The sequence below is a fragment of the Hyposmocoma kahamanoa genome, unplaced genomic scaffold, assembly GCF_003589595.1.
Source record: "Hyposmocoma kahamanoa isolate Upper Pololo Valley unplaced genomic scaffold, ASM358959v1 86, whole genome shotgun sequence".
NCBI classification, from domain to species: Eukaryota; Metazoa; Arthropoda; class Insecta; order Lepidoptera; family Cosmopterigidae; genus Hyposmocoma; species Hyposmocoma kahamanoa.
The window spans coordinates 949010-965871 of NW_020654289.1; the positions used below are offsets into that span (position 1 = coordinate 949010).

The window sequence follows — 16862 nt, forward strand, 5'->3', positions numbered from 1 at the left end:
TTATAATATCTAATTAAAGTTTGTTTACCTTCCTAAGTTAACAAAATTGTCAAGTTCTTTATGTAACGTTCGAGCTTTCTCTTTATTCGATACGACACGACGTAGAGTTTCAATTCAAAAACTTTCTACAATACTTTAAATTTAATACCAATTTAATAGAAGATGTAGGGAGTGAAACACATTACCGGATCGCAGTAAAAGCTTTATTGTTAAGAAATTATATTGTAAACTTTCCTTTTCATTGACAAAGATTGCCTCGGTTTTCTATCACTTTCATTTTTACAATGCACTCTAACTATTCAATAATTAAACAAAGGAACAAAACACATTAAGAATTGGAATGGGTCAGATTTGCTATTAAGGGTCCTCGCGGCAATGTTACAGAGTTTTGCAATGTTTTAATATCCATCCACTACTGCGTATAGGCCTCCCTTATTTGTGAATGCTTATTAGGGAATGCCCTACCCGTCTAAGACTCGCTACTTTGACGAAGTCATCTACCTGTCTCAATGCAGGACATTCCACGTTTTTGTGATAATTCTTGGTCACCGTTCGGCTGTCGCTTCAAATCCGAGTTCGAAGTGATAATTGTCATCGATAATTATCATGATAATTATCTTGCTATTTATAAAATGACATTTATAAAATTAATTGAAACAACAAAATCCTACCACTAGCAATGTTGTGCCACGTGTTTGCATCAGAGACGTATCCAAATGAGTCAAATATCAAAATAAAAAAATTAAATATTTCCGAATCCGCTGGTCCGTTCCATGGCTTAGTTGGTATAGCGTCTGGGACGGTATGCTAGAAGACGTCGGTTCGAATCCGGCCGGATCGAAGGAATTTTTTCGATCGAGAGTGTTCCATCTTTAAAATATTTTTCTTCATGTTTATTCAGTTTTCTCATTATTTTTCAGTTTTAGTCAAACATTAAAGATGCAACACTATGGATCAGCATGGATAATAATTATCAAATACATACCCGATAATTAACATAATAATTATCAATAAAAATCTTTAAACCATCTGTCATTAAAACCCCTCGCAATAAATCCTATCCAGCTCCATTTAGCTCCTTACAAGTCTTAGGTTCTTTCTTTTTCTTTCCAGAGGATATCCTGCTCCGCCGTTTCCTGTCGAGCTGCAAGTACAGCCTAGAACGCACCAAGCGCACCATTGACTTCTTTTTCACCATCAGGTCGACCGCGCCGGAGTTGTTTTGTAACCGCGACCCATGGGCGCCGGAGGTCCGACGCGTATTTGAAATTACGTAAGTAATATGTTTGCCAAAAACACACAAAAACCATGTGTACCGAAGAAGAGAACTAACAGTTGAGGAGAACTGAGCAGGTTTATTCGGGTATTTTTTTATTATTCCGAGAAATTATGTCACGTCAAGAGGTCCTAATTGTTGCATAAATACATTAAATTTGTCTCGTTTTGGTGGCTAACATTGACCTAAAAAAGGGCAATGTGGCTAACACATTAAAGGTAATGTAAACGCTTAAGTACGTTAACATGACGTTGTACATAGTAGTCGCGACACAGCAACTTGATCGTTGACCTCGGTAAATTAACTACCTCCGTGGCCGAACGGTTACTACGTTGGACCGCCACGTAGAGGTCTCGGGCTCGATTCCCGGGCCGGGTGAAATATTTCGCAGTTATGGATATTAAATAGCATTTAATATTTTTGAAGTTTTCAAATAATGAAATGAAGTGTAAGTAATTACTATTGTTACGTAATTCATATGGTTTATTTTTCATTAAACAGGTTAACATTAAAATGATAAATAATATAATAATAAATTATAATTGTGGACATTACAAGGCACTTCTCTGGTGCTCGTTAGTACTACACTGGTGCACATAACAACACATACCGCTGGTTCTCCACCATATTGTCCAATGAGGGTTCGGGTTGGACACTACAGCTATACTTACAATCGTATAATTTATAACCCGACACACAGAATTTAGTTAATGATATTTAAGTAGGTCTGTGCTTAATAGTGTAGTCAAATCTGGACCTCCTGCATGCAGTCAAGCTTTTTTCCGACTAACATAATAAAACTAAAGTATGTGCCTCCTGTTTCAGAGATATGATCCCGCTTCCTAACAAAACAAAGGAAAATTACAAATGCTTCATCTACCGACTCAACACTCCTGATCTGGACTTGTTCCACTTCATAGATGCCGTGAAGACTTTCTTCATGCTGGCAGACACCAGGTTGACTGAAGACGACGACATTCCTGCTGGAGAAATACCCATCTTCGATTCTGCCAATGTTTCACTGAAGTTCATAGGGAAAATCAATCTTTCTGTTTTGAGGAAATATATGCTTTATACACAGGTGCGTGCCTTTTTTATAGTGACGTTGACAGTAAAGGTTTCTGTTCATAATGTTTATCATCTCCCTTTTAAAATAATTAGTTAATCATAAACATGGGAGTTTCCTGTACTATTCACTCTGGGGTATAACACAGAACTAATATAGCAAATTTGTCCTTCCGGGAATTGAAACCGGGTCCTCCTCATTCAGTGCCCACAGAACAATAAATACGGTACGTACGTTCAGTCCGCCATATTCGCTTTGTAGGTTATGGTCTAATAACCTCGAAAATCGTAGCAAAATTCCTTATTTAGCTGCTTTGGAGTGCAAAATAAGTCGCACTTGTAATATTATCGATATAGTGGTATTTCGTTTTTTTTAAGTCTTATTTCACTTAATTTTAACAAATTTTCTATTTTCTGTTTATCGCAATAATTTTTTTTTTGTTACAATAAACGAAAGTGTACCTTATACCGCTCCAATATGATCGCTTCTTTTTTAGAGAACTAAGTAAAAATCTCGAAATATCTTGTCTTTGAGTTGTTGTTTATGATGTTAGTAAGTTCTGCGAAGTTGTTAGCATTGTACAAATATCCCAGGAATATTATTTGTATGAATGGCAATTAATATGACAAAAAAATGTGATAAAAAATCTAGCAATAGATATGAATTTGAGAGTATAAATTATATCAGACTTTCAGGGCCGTATCGCAGAACTCTACTCAATGCTCAAGTCAGGATCTGAGTATGATTTCAAGCACTGGAAATACGACCCTAATGGCAGGGACTTGAGTATGATTTCGAGTGTTTTAAACCATACTCAAATCCTGACTTGAGCACTGAGTAGAGTTCTAGAATGTGACCCTCAGAGTCCGCCTGGAAAGTACACACATCTTCACATTTAGCGCAACAGAAAAGGGAGAATATAAAATTTCTATTTAAGTAATTATTTCCTAATTCTTATGAACGAGATATAAAGTAGGAATTCAATTAACTGTCAACACCAGCTCAGTACAGCCGTACTCAACCTTTATTGAAAAACCTCGAAATTAAACATTTTTTTTAGATTTTATGACAAAGCAGAAACGGTTGGAAATTTAAAAACTATAACAGTTTAACATCGATTAAATCAAAGAAATAATAATTACAAAACAAATTTACAAGGGCTTTTACTAGTATTCTGCCAAATATACTGGTAAATATACAATTTAAAATAATTTTACTGAAGAAAACATATCTCACCCATTTACACACCCATTTACTTTGATGATGTCGTCTACCCATCTCATTACAAAACGTCTCTCGTTTCTAGGGTCTACACTCGTTCTCATAAGTAATACTCGACCAAATCAAACAACAAATGTCAAGTATGAAGCTTCATTCGCATCATGCGTCATTTATTTTTGTCGAGTATTATTACTTATTTCACAGTTATTGTTTTGGACCGATGTCGGAGATTAGAGCCCCTGTAACCAGTCACCGTTCGGTTGTCGCTTTATATCATCTGTCATCACCATGTTTCAAAAGTAAATAAATATTATAAATAAATGATAATTAAGAATAATTTCTTTTTAAAGTATCTTTAATTGTTTTCGGTTCCAGGAAGCCATTCCGATCCGGCTGAAGCAAGTACACATAATCAATGCACCCGCCTACATCGGCAAGATTCACGCCATTCTCAAACCTTTTATCAAGACCGAGGTCGCTAAATTGGTAAGCTTTATTTGTACTATCGTTCGTCATAAAAACCACAATATACAGAGAAGGTTTGAAGGAAAACTAACGAACCTTTGTACAAGAAAGAGCAACTGGGAGAACGACTGGGAGAACGTTTGAGAGAAAACATCGTGACAAAACCTGCACGTCGAAGAAGGTTCACAACTCCTAGAAAACGTGTGAACCCACGGTTCGAATAGTGTCAGCATGGCGGACTATTTCCTAAGCTGTCTTCTAAGAGCAGGCTGCGTGTTCAGCAGTGGGACATATTAAGGATTGTGACGACGGAGGAAAAAATGTTGGCTCAGATCATTTCATTTTTTACGATACCAAAAAAACCGAACGCAGTAACGGTCTCACTACTGCTTGGCAGCAGAAACGGATAAGGTGGCACTTTCCTGGACGAAATCTTTCACGAAAAGGTCTATTGCTATTAAAATTGTCCTCATGTGGCAATCATTGATATCAAAACCATTTTCACGTCCCAATTTTAGGCTCCAAGTCAAACTTGTCAGTATTTTCGCATTTGTCACTATTGCTTACTTTCGCCCATGCCTTGACTAAATCGTAGTAAACGTAGTGTGTACATAAATTACGCAAAAAGGATATGGAACTCCTAACAACTGTGATTTGTGGTGCTGGCCCACTTTTATAGTTTTAATTTCGTAATTTCTTCGTTGAAGCCTACCGAAAGATCAATGGCCTTGATTCTCGTGCGCGTGATAAAATGTCGCTGTATAGCAATGTGGAAAGCATGATAAATGTCGATCCCGTACAGTTTTTGATATTCTCAGTATTTCACCATAGACGTTAATTGATCCTCAGTGTTAGACATGCAACGCATTTAAGCGGTAGGGTCTTGAGGGTCGTTGTCAATTATACTTTCATTTACAGATAAAATTCCATGAGCCGAATTCAACAACGTTGTACAAGGACATCCCTCAAGAATTGTTACCGAACGAGTATGGCGGACAGGCGGGCTCCATCGAGCAGATCAAACGACTATGGATTAAGAGGATTGAGTCAAAGAGGTTGGTATCTTTATCGCTAACTTCCACTTTCAATAATTGAGTAGTCCACTTTCAAACAGCGCTATGTGACATTTTTATTGATTTTTACTTATTGGCATGAAATGGTAATGGTATTTTAAATAATTTCAAATACTTCAACAATACGTGCCAACACTTGGTATTTCTGAACAAATCAGTGTCAAATGTTGACTACTTTTACAAAAGTCGCTATCGTTCTTAGTTTTAACTAACTTTCAAAAGTTGCCATTTTATCGTCAACCTAAAAATGCTGCTTTAGTGAGTATAAACTCGTGCAAAATCCGGTATTTTGTTTGGTATTTATTATTTTGTCATCCGAAAGGTCCCTCGTGTTCACGTATTAAAAACTTGATCGTCAAACATTTCGGAGAAGATTGGTTTATACGTTATACGAAATTCTTGAATTGTATACTCGTATTATCGGGCAAGTACAATCATATCTGACCGAAGAACAAGAAATGACAGATAATGAAGATACATTGATGGTTTAAGACGTGGATAAGAGTATAAAGGAAAACTACATACCATCTAACACAACTATAACAAATATAACATCTTATCATTGTTTTGTTGCAAAACTAGCTACGTTAATTCTGAGCAATTACAAAACTAGTTGTTCTAAGATTACTATAGTAAAATTCTGTATACAGATATTATATTCGCAGATATTCTAACCATGTTTGTATTGAAAAAACGAGCGATTCGTTCTGTGTACCGTCTAGGCTCTCGGGTTTCTCCCAGAGAAAAGTTTAAGGAGACTGGTATCATGATTGTGGCATCACAGTACATTTACTCAAATATTTTATATGCCCGTAAAAATATGCATAATTTCAATAAGAAAGAAGATATCCATAATATTAACCTTAGAGCTAAGTCCAAACTCATGGTACCACTATTTCGTTTAACCAAGGTAAACGACTCTTTTATGGGGAACAGTATAGGTTTTTACAATAAGATTCCGATGCTATATTAGGATTTTCATTTCCTAAGTTTAAAAACTAGATTAAAAATATTTTGATCGAAAAGTCATATTACAAAATTGAAGACTACGTGTTAGATAAAGATGTACGGAAAGACGACACGGCTCCAGAATCCACACAAATTTGATTCAAAGTGTATTCCATAGCATTAAAGTTTATTTGAAAAGAGCAATCCCTAGAGTTTCTTGCTCGTTCTTCTTAGGGTAGTCAGCGTAGTGAACGAATGTAAATGTGACGTTTTGAAGTGTAAATTTATTTTACCTATGGAATCATTGACTTTTATTGTAAGTCAATGTATGGAATAAATGATCTTTGACTTTGACTACTGACACAGGCTTGATAAGCTTAAAAGGGGTACCATCCACTGTTAATGTAAAGTTAATTGTATTACTGAAATAAACATTTATTTATTTATTTTATTATTTAAACTTGAAGGTCTTTAGGAAACTCAAAAATTATAGATTTAATAGATTTTTCTGTACATATGTAAAGTAAAAAGTTTTAATACTGTGATTTTGTTTCGTCATAATATGTTCAGAATTATATTTTTTTTTTTTCAAATATACTTTTGTACGCAGAAACATCTGACTATAGTAAGATGTTTCTGCATACTAAACGTAGTGCTTAAATTCTCTTTGCTGCATACAAAAGTATATTCAAGCACTAGTCAAACGGAATGTAGGAGAAATGAAAATTGGGAAACGATGTCAATGTGTCAAAAAAATGAACCGTTACATGACGTAATGAAAAAAATCGTAACGTGTTTCCGAACAAATGAAACAAAGTCTGTTCAATAACAGCCGAAAAAGTTTTCGGAAAATCTAAATTTCTTTAAATTTGTTTCTAGCTTGTAATATAGGCCCTTCGTTATTCGTGGGAGTGGCTATACTGCGTTTTCCACTAAGTACTAATTAAAGTTGTGACACGTAAGTTTACGGAGTTTTCAGCCAGCATGGACGTCAGAACAGTTTCTCATCGTCATTACGTTATCACCCATTCTGTTAGTCTCGGGTCTCCTCTAAGAAAGAAAGTTTTGACGTAGTCAACCACGCTGGCGCTGGCCCGATGCTGGTTGGGGACTGTACACGTTTTCCAACATTCACAAATGTACATAACTTAGTGTAAAGTCAGTAAGTGCTTATGGTCACAGGAATCACCTTTACCCACTGCTACAAGCTACACCCTCTCATCACTTACGTATTCTGGCGTTTACAGGGACTGGTTCATCAAAAATGACAAACGGTGGGAGGTGGACGAAGGTCTGCGCCCTAGCAACTGCAGGGACGAGCGTACCGACAAAGTGAAAGACCTTCCTGGATCCTTTAGGTCACTAGCTCTAGATTAGCGAATATTCTGGAATACTTGTATGTATGTTTAGACGCACGCAAAGATAACTTACGGTCAGTACCACAATAAGTAGCTACTTACTTAATATGCAATCATTAATTTGGTGCATGAATTGACTTCATATAAAAATTTAAGCTAAGGTAATTTGCCTGCGCATCGTCACATATATCTACCATAGTATAATAAGGTCAGTAGTGTAACTTCGGCGCGATAATAGGTACACGTCTCTCGGAGCGTAGGGTTGTCACATTATTATATTACTTGTATTAGTAGCCACCTTAGACTGCCAACTTACCTATTTAAGCCGCCAACAAGTAACGTGAGCATAACTGTTATAAACAGGCGTGTCGCTTACCACCAGACGCACGACTTGATCGACCCGTCACTTGGTCACTTCAATGAACACTACAAACTTAATTTTTTTGCCATCTATGTTTTTATTTTGTTTTTGTTTGTTTCTTTATTTTTTTTCACAAAATTCGGGCGGCGTAATGTTAGTAAATAAGATAAGGCTGTTTAGATTAAAAACAGAAAATGACCAAAAAATAAAATTGGCATATAAGTTACACTACTCCTTTCATTATACTATGCATCTACCACTCTACTGTTACATTTTGAGTATTTCTATTTACTATTTTCTTTAATATTTTGCAAGTTTTTGTATTAAGCATTTTTATATTTGTGATAATTGTTAGATGAATTATGTGGTAGTGTTCTATGTTTTTTTGTAACATAATTTCGTATTTCTTTTAGCCTCAAAATGCTAATTTATTGTTTAAATTTCCATCATCTTAGAAGGTATACTGAGAAAAGAATGATTGAAATATACATGTAGTTGAAGGTGATACTGTAAGCTGTTTGTATCCGAGACACAATTGCAGCAACAATTTTAAGTAGTGATATTAATCATGTGGAGCGACCACTCCTAAGTGTCCCGGAGTGAGTTCCGTTGATCATAGTAAAACGATTTTCTAGCTTGAGACCCGGTGATTTAAGAATTCGTCAAATTTGCTGGAATTAATTTGTCACTGTACTAGGTTTTTAATTATAGTTTCGATTTTTTACGTAGAGCGGTATATAGATTATCTGAAAATGCTCGATTGTGTAAAAATGCTACACTATTACGTTATAGGGTGTGTGTATGTTTTGTAATGTAAGTGTAAATGTAATTAATTGTACAAATTCATTGTACAAAATAAATCTCAATGTAAAGCACTCGAACGCTTGTTTTCTGTTACCTTTGTCCAACTTTCTGAGCGTCTTCCTCCTGGACTTGAATTGCCATGGTCCATTTGGAAAGTTTTACATCGACTTTAAATTAGAGATGTTCGCCGATGTCTAATGGTTTTTCGTTTTTCAGCGGCGATGTGGTTGGCGTGAAATAAAAAAATACAATATTTATTTCCAACGTTATTTTACACTTTCACTTGAAATTTTGTTTGTCAAATTGAGTTTGACAGCCCAACAGCACCCGCATGCATGCGCCATCTAACGGGACAAGTAGTGTACCACCCCATATGGATCTAGTATGAAAAGGATATACGTAGGAACATAACTCTTTTTAATAGACAATACATAACATAGTACATAATTGAAACATAGTAAATAATTAACAAACACCGATACTTGCTTATATCGACTACGTTTGCGACTGAGGCGCTTTTACGCCGGTCTTTTAAATAAAATTATTAAATTCAGCGGCGACACGGCGGCGTACGTCTCTACTTTGGATCCAGGTTAGCCGGAGTGTAGAAGGATTATCGGATGGTTGGTCCACCTCACAGCCCGCGCCACAACACGTGCATGCTTGTGGATTCAATGGAGGATACAAGTGACGCGCTCAGAGTTTCTGGGAAAGAGAAATTCTGGGCCGCGCCACGAAGAAGAGTTGTTTAATTTAAATGAAATTGCAAAGTTGAGTATTGAAGAAATAAACTAGGCAAGAAACTCATGCTATTCGTCAAGCAATATAATAGATTGTTACTTTTACACGACTTGAATTTTACGTTATCAATCGATACAACCTCATCTCGAATCAAATTTTTCCCGTGCTAATTCGGTTAGTTTTGCTTATGTCGAGCGGTAGATACACTGGCTTTATTTCAGAATTTATATTTATTTATTTATTTATTTATTTATTTATTTATTCAGGATATTCCACATAGCAATGCACTATAAATTAAATTGTAACATATTCGCTTAAAACTAAGTGCTTCTATAGTTAAGGAACATCACAGCATGCATACAAAAAAATAAATTGTTGTTTTTTGAAACTGTCGAGCATATAGTTAATCCTTCTACCTATGATATGATATACAGTAATTGATTTAAAGTTACAAATAAAATTATATTATTATTTTTTACAAACGAAATTATAGCCTTTTGAAAAATGTATGTGGTATAGTACCTAAACGTGTTCTATTTAGTTTAGATGGTATAAAAAAAACATTAGTAAGGTACCTAGGTATTGAATACAGTGGTTTTCGAGGTAAGTTTGTGTTTGTACCACCGTGAACATTTTCAGGAATCTTTTTTTCACAACATAAAGTAATGAGTGCATATCCTTAATTTTATTATATATTTTTGATGCGATGGATTTAACATTTTCACTAACAAAAGCCGTTTGAGATATACAGACTCTTAACAAAGCCACATCTGCACAATGACAACTTTTGAGGAAAGGAGTTTAAAGATTGTATGAACGAAATGAGTCAGTAGTTATTTATGCATTAAATAGGAGAGGAATAACCAAAATCTCACATGTATACGCAATTTATTTCATGTAGTTCGTATTATTTGTATGGTTTTCATGTGATAAAAGCACTTTTTGCTTATGATCACATGAAAGCTGGCTGAAAGATGGACCGCTGTGCTTTCCTATATAGACAATATAGAGAGCGAAGTTTTTTGTAGATTCCAGATATTATAATGATTTACCAATGAATCTCAAAATGTTTAAAGATCGTGGCCACCATAATATAAAAAACCATATCCACAGCGTACAAAAATAACATAATTGACTAGATTTATTGAAAAATATGTGTACTTTACAATAGTAAGTGTCGCTTATTTATTACTGTGGGTTAGTAATGAGGATTACGGAATAGAAAAATGTGTTTTTATATAAAAAAAATATATATGTGTTTTGTGTTTACTGTTGATCACCCAGAGAAAGATTTTGTTGAATTTATTTTGATAGAAAGTCTGAAAGTCTAACCTAATTAGGGTTTTCATATATGTAAAAATATGTTTCATTACAATGTTTTATTTTATTTTACAATATTTTGTTACACAAAATAAAAAGTGGTTTACAATTGCACAATTTAAATCTAATGTAGTTGTACGCAAGCATCCATTAACCGGGTCAGATTACAGGCCATGCTTTTTTCTTTGCTTCATTTTGTTTACTTTTTTTCGTTCTTACGAAATATAAACAAAATCAAGCTTAATTATATGAAAATCCTAATAAGGTTATTGTAATAAAATGTAGCTTAAATACATAATGCAGATTATAATTTTGACCTGACTCATTGACTTACAAATAAATGGACGACGGGTCTAATACAAAAACCACGAAAAAAATGTCCCAAGTCAACCTATTCGAAATTTAAATTGTTATGTCATCGCAGTGTCGCGCTGTCCGTAGAACAAATGAAGACTAAAGCGGAGTGTCGCGCTCTGTATACGATTTTAGCGCCTTACAAGTGCGGACACTTTTTAGCGCGGACCCGACGTCCATATAATTGTAAGTCAATGACCTGACTAGTTAAATATTAACTAACACAATTTCGTTACCAGAGACTTCTCCATGCATCTAGAACAGGTCTACGGACCTGAAAGTACACTTAGGCATATTTTGACACTACAGATTCAAAAACATAATAATAATAATTTTGTTCAACTCTTTACTTGAAATAAATAAATATAGAAAGCAAAAAATCTGTTCTCTTAGTTAAGGTAGAAACTTATAAAATCTTTCACCGCTTTAAAATCACGAAATCGTGTCAATGTCAACTACAACGATGTGAACAACCAATCACGTGAGGGCGAACACGTGTATCGGCGCACGAGCAGCAAATTATGTTGAAACGACAGCCAGTGCCCTCATCAAAGCCTCCAACATGAAAGGGGCCCCGCATGGAAGCCATCGTCACCTCCATATTAATTTATTTTTAGAGAGATCCAACCCAACAGTGAATTGAATAGCTGGTGTAGCACTTTAATATAGCTTTTTTATTCCAAAGTGCACCGTGGCCAGGGTCTTGGGGATCCCGCATATGACTTAAGACGGGCCTGAATTAGAAACCTGTCTGACTGGTCTTGATCAAAATTACTATAACGGATTCTCATTATGGATACAGGTAAGCCTGTCTAATGATTGCCAAATTGATATATGTTAATATTATTATTACGAAAAGAACTATAACTATTGGACCGTGGAATGTGGCTCGAATAATGCTGTTTCACATCAAAGGAATTGCGAAACCATTGAAATTATTATTTAAATTTATTTTTCAAAGATATTAAGACTACAAGTTTTTTCTATCGCAAGCAACAACTATACAGGTTGTCATGAAAGAGAATATGCACATTTTGAGATACAAGGTGTCCATGCAGTTCAACAACTTTCACCAGAAATAGTTTTTTTCTGTCGAAAAATTAATTAATGTTCTCGCAGTAGTTTTTAAATGGATTGTATATTAAGTTACAAAAAGAAAACATGGGTAACTTTCAGGTAATTTTTTGTACACAATTTTGGTGACAATTTCTTTTTATTTAAATATTTATAGAATATCATCATGAAGTATTATTCAGTGCACATACTACTGTGTGCGCTAGATGATAGGAGGTTCCGGGTTCATTTCCTGGTAGGACCAATTTGGGAAATGAACTTTTATAAATTGGTTCTGGTTCGAGTGTTCTTGGCAGTGTTCTGACAATCATAGTATAAGATAATTCCCTAATTAGAGGTATTATTGTCTAAGTAGTCAATTTAAAACAGTTTTTAATTAAAATAACCTTTTTGTGTAATCATTTTAATTATAAAAGATTTCAAAACTACCATGTATACATAAGATTTAATAAATCTACCGACTTATTATCTACCGTGGTAAAATTTTATATAGGAGTTAATGAAAATTGCTCCGAGTTTTTGGTTTAAATACGTTAAAATATAAATACTCAGCCGACTCTGATCGAGTACCCTTTTTATAAGATGTGTATATGATCTAATTCTTTGATTTTACATAATGTAATTTATTATTGGAAAAGTGATATTCCAAATTGCAGTGAATATTGGATTGTGGCACAGACTTAACTGCAAAACATTTGAAAATTACTTTGAAACTCATTCACAACATAACTAAGACGTAATATAATCTATAGAGGGCGCATTGCTTGTTATAAGTATATTACATTTAAGAGCTCTTCTTTCTTGACAACCTTAAAAACAAAAAAACTATTTAAGATATTTTGTAAATTGCTGCAAATATAAGTTACGTCAATGTTTCACCAGAGGTGCAAAATATGACCACATACGTCTGGAGTGTAAGCAGTGTAAGTAAATATTAATTAAGTAATTTTAAAACAATAAATAAATTTAAAAAATACTATGGTATAAAACTATTCAACCCAATCTACTTGCATAAGCTGGCCTGAAAAGCTTAAGAAGAAGAACAAGTGCGAATATCTCTATCTAATATCTAATGTCAAAAGCTTCCTTCCTTCTCCAAACAGTGAGACATGTGGGACAAAGAAGATATTCATCATGTGATAATGGAATATGTTAACACTATGTACAGTATGCACATGCAACTGCATCTTGGTTAATCCATTATCCAAGGAGGTCAGGACAGAGGAAAGGTTAAGAAGCCCTGATATTGATTACAATGTTACAGTATCACCCGAGAGTGGCATATCTGTACAGATAAAATCCTTACAAAAAACGAAGAAGCTTTAAAGTAACTAATATAATGTCACTAATAAATTTATGAAATATATTTTAACAACCAAAACAAGCACGTTATTTAATTAACAAAACAGTGTACACATACATTCACAATAAAGAACAGCAATAAAGACAAGGTTAAAATCATTTAAATAGCTAACAAAATTATACCTTCGGAGACTGAACAGTTGCCAGGCACCGATGCCTAACGTAGTAACTTAGACCTACCAACTCCCAATCCCACCTTTCTTTTGTCCATTTATATATTATATTAGTTCGTTAACCCCACCTAGATTTTAGGCACCCTATCGTGAGGACCCATTTTCGTCTATTTAATGCAGATAGGTCATGAATCATTTCACACGTTTCTACAAAAAGGCTTGGATATTTGTTCATACCATTAACATTAGTTATATATAATAACAATGTTACACACGATTGTGTTACAAAATATTGCAGTTCTACAAAATATTCCACTGTATATAATATCCACCTCATGTTTTACATGTCGCACAGTTAATACAATAGTGTGTTAATTCAAAAAGTGTATTTTTTCAGAATCGATGAATAACGAATTCATTTTCGTCAAAGGTCATTAAAATTTATATAACATATGGGTTCAAGTATATTACTGACATCTAAACAATTTCCTACTTGCTAATTATATTTAAAAATGAAAGAGAACAATCATTCATATTTTTAAGTACGGACTGTTTTGGCCAGAATTAGCTCGCATATAATTTGTCTCATTTTGAGTTAAGTAAATATCTTTTATTTGTTTCTTACAATATTCTTCCTTGACATGAGTAACCGGCCCGAGGGACGTGGTAGGCCCGCCCCACTTGGATATTCCTTATTAATAAAGATCTGCAAGAGCAACAGTTAAAACCAAAGACGACTTATGACAGACCGTCTTGGAGAAGAGTGACCAGAGGGGTCGACCCCAAATAAATGGGAATAAGGCCAGGCAAAAGAAGAGAAGAAGTTTCTTACAATATTATAACGATGGTTTAGTGACGTGTAGAGTAACAAATGTTACGTTTAGCAATGATATAATCCTGAATGTTACGTTTAGCAATGATATACATAATCCTGAATGTTACGTTCTTTGAGTTATAACACGATTGTAATAGCAGTGTGATATGTTACTAATATTTTTTTATAAATTTCATTTATGCCTTTTTGATTTCTGAATGTCTATTTTATGGGAATATTATTATTCAATAATCATGATGCCTTTAGCAACATGATTTTTGTGAAAATATTCCACTGGTTTGTTTTTATTGTTGATACTCCTAAGACGTGTTTATAATGCTTATTGTAAGTGCTATCTTTTTTCTTTTTTTTTTTCTATTTACATGCTAAGTTTATTATTTTTCTCCTTCCTTTTTACTTGCACAGTGTAGCCCGCTTATGACCTTTGCTCTCACTGCCTTGGGTTGGCTGGAAGAGATCTCTTTTAGAGATAACCCACCACCCACCTTTGCTCACTTTTTCTATAATTAATTTTTCTGATGTATTTTTGGTGCAATAAAGAATATGTATATAAGATCGAATACAAAGAAAAATTCCTTCCTTCGATCGGACTGGACTTACACCAGCGTCTGGCGCCACACCGGGGCCACCGCTCTTACCAAATCAGCTATAGACCAACTATTCTTAAAAATTTTTCTATGTGGTTGTTACAAATCTAAACAATTTTTTTTTGGTCGTCAGTTGCACCTGAATGAATGTTCTGGTTATTTTATTTTAAAACATCTTCACATCATAAACATCTAGTACAATTATTAGTTAAAAGCACTCGAGGTACTTATCAAAATACCCTTTTGTCATTAATATTACCATGATTAAAGCCGTTTCATTTGTAATTTCTAGTTTTACTGCATTTTGACGTAAAATAACTTTGTAGGTACCTTCTTATTTCGCACCTTAGATTTAATAAGGCCTCATCAGCAAAATTACAACTTTACAGTAGGTACAGAGATTTGAAGATTCTAAGGGTCGTATTCCAGAACTCTACTCAATACTCAAGTTAGGACATGAGTATTGCAGTGAGCATTAAAAATCATACTCAAGTCCTTGCCATTAGGGTCGTATTTCCAGTGCTTCAAATCATACTCAAGTCTGCTCAAATCCTGACTTGAGCGTTGAGTAGAGTTCTGGAATACGAGCCTAAATGTCGTAAGATTCTAAAGTACATTTTCCCTTACGACAAATGTCCTTTATGGCACAATGTCCCTTACGACATTTCAAATTTCCCCCGTCGGTATAAGACAATGATTTTGTTGATGTAACGAATTTTAAAATGCTATATGGGACATTTTGACGTGAGGGACATTTTGTCGTACGGGAAAACGTCAATTACGAATTTCTACCGTCAATACGTAATTTGTTTGTTGTAGTTCTTATTATTATACATCAAAGGACTTTTACGTATGGTCACACGTGGCTTTATTACATAACAGCACGATTTGAGAGCTAGGTTTTTGTTGACTGAGTAATCGTTAACCATATGTCCAGTGCCCTGAATTTGACTTATATCATCGAAGTAACTTACAGCCTCCTTTTTCCGGTAAAATGCAAAACTTTGTGACCTTAATCTGCGAGCTTATCATAGTTCAATGACTTTTTTTACCTTGTACTACTTGTTTAACTCCCATGAGTTTCCAAATTTGCTTTAAAACTTACTTAATATTTTAATCAATGGACAAAGCTCGAAAAGAACCATTCATCGCACTCTCAATTGTTTTGCCCTTCGGTTTCTTCGCGAGATTTGCTTTCCACATTGCGTCGTCGAGGAACATTGCTCTGGAAACAAATGGAATTAATTTGAAATAGAATTCCTTAAAAGATGATGCAGATATGTCCAGTGACACTGGAGCGAAGTTCCTGACAGCTACAGCCACCTATGGTCGAAATTCCACAACTTGCTTGAGGTAACCTACTTAACACTTATCGATTATAACTCACTTGATTGTAATAGGTAGGGTATGTATTTTTTACATTTTGGTGTTCAAGGGGGGGCTATTTTGTTGATTTTTGAACCATGTTTTTTTAAACTTTCTTACGCAATATCAAACTCTTGAGCTACGCTGTAAAAATTTGACTAATGCACAGAGCGGGCAATTTAATTAGCCCTTTTGAATAAAACGTTCATCTGATAGACGTTTTGTCCGTGCTCCACCAGTGGTGCACACCGAAGTGAACATGAAATATAATAAACACGCCTAATTCGAACAACGTACCTATTTATTTATTTATTCATGGAAAATCAATAATTTCAACCATTTAATAAAAATAGGGAAAGAAACATAAAGCTAATTACGCGTTTCCGCCTATAGCTTCAAACAAAATTAACAGTATTTGTTAACGAAATGCACTTACATAAATATAACAACCCAATACCTGCGCCAACAGTCACAATTTATTCAATAAACCTTTGGAGTTCTTAGGTTTTCGCGATTGTTACACATAGGAAATGAAACTA

At 34.5% G+C, this 16862-nt stretch overlaps 1 protein-coding gene across 3 annotated transcripts in view; it reads left to right on the plus strand.

Annotated features, from left to right (window-relative positions):
- The window catches only part of LOC113234768 (alpha-tocopherol transfer protein-like), a 40358-nt gene extending 31715 nt beyond the window's left edge, over positions 1-8643 (plus strand). For 2 of the 3 annotated variants that reach the window (XM_026470239.1, XM_026470238.1), the window contains exons 3-7: positions 1114-1273; positions 2102-2357; positions 3939-4049; positions 4947-5083; positions 7297-8643. In XM_026470239.1, coding sequence (XP_026326024.1) covers positions 1114-1273; positions 2102-2357; positions 3939-4049; positions 4947-5083; positions 7297-7426 — 794 coding nt within the window. In that variant the 3' untranslated portion in view covers positions 7427-8643. The remainder of the gene's footprint in view (positions 1-1113; positions 1274-2101; positions 2358-3938; positions 4050-4946; positions 5084-7296) is intronic. The other variant, XM_026470240.1, reaches the window with a different exon arrangement.
- The last annotated feature ends 8219 nt before the right edge of the window (positions 8644-16862 follow it).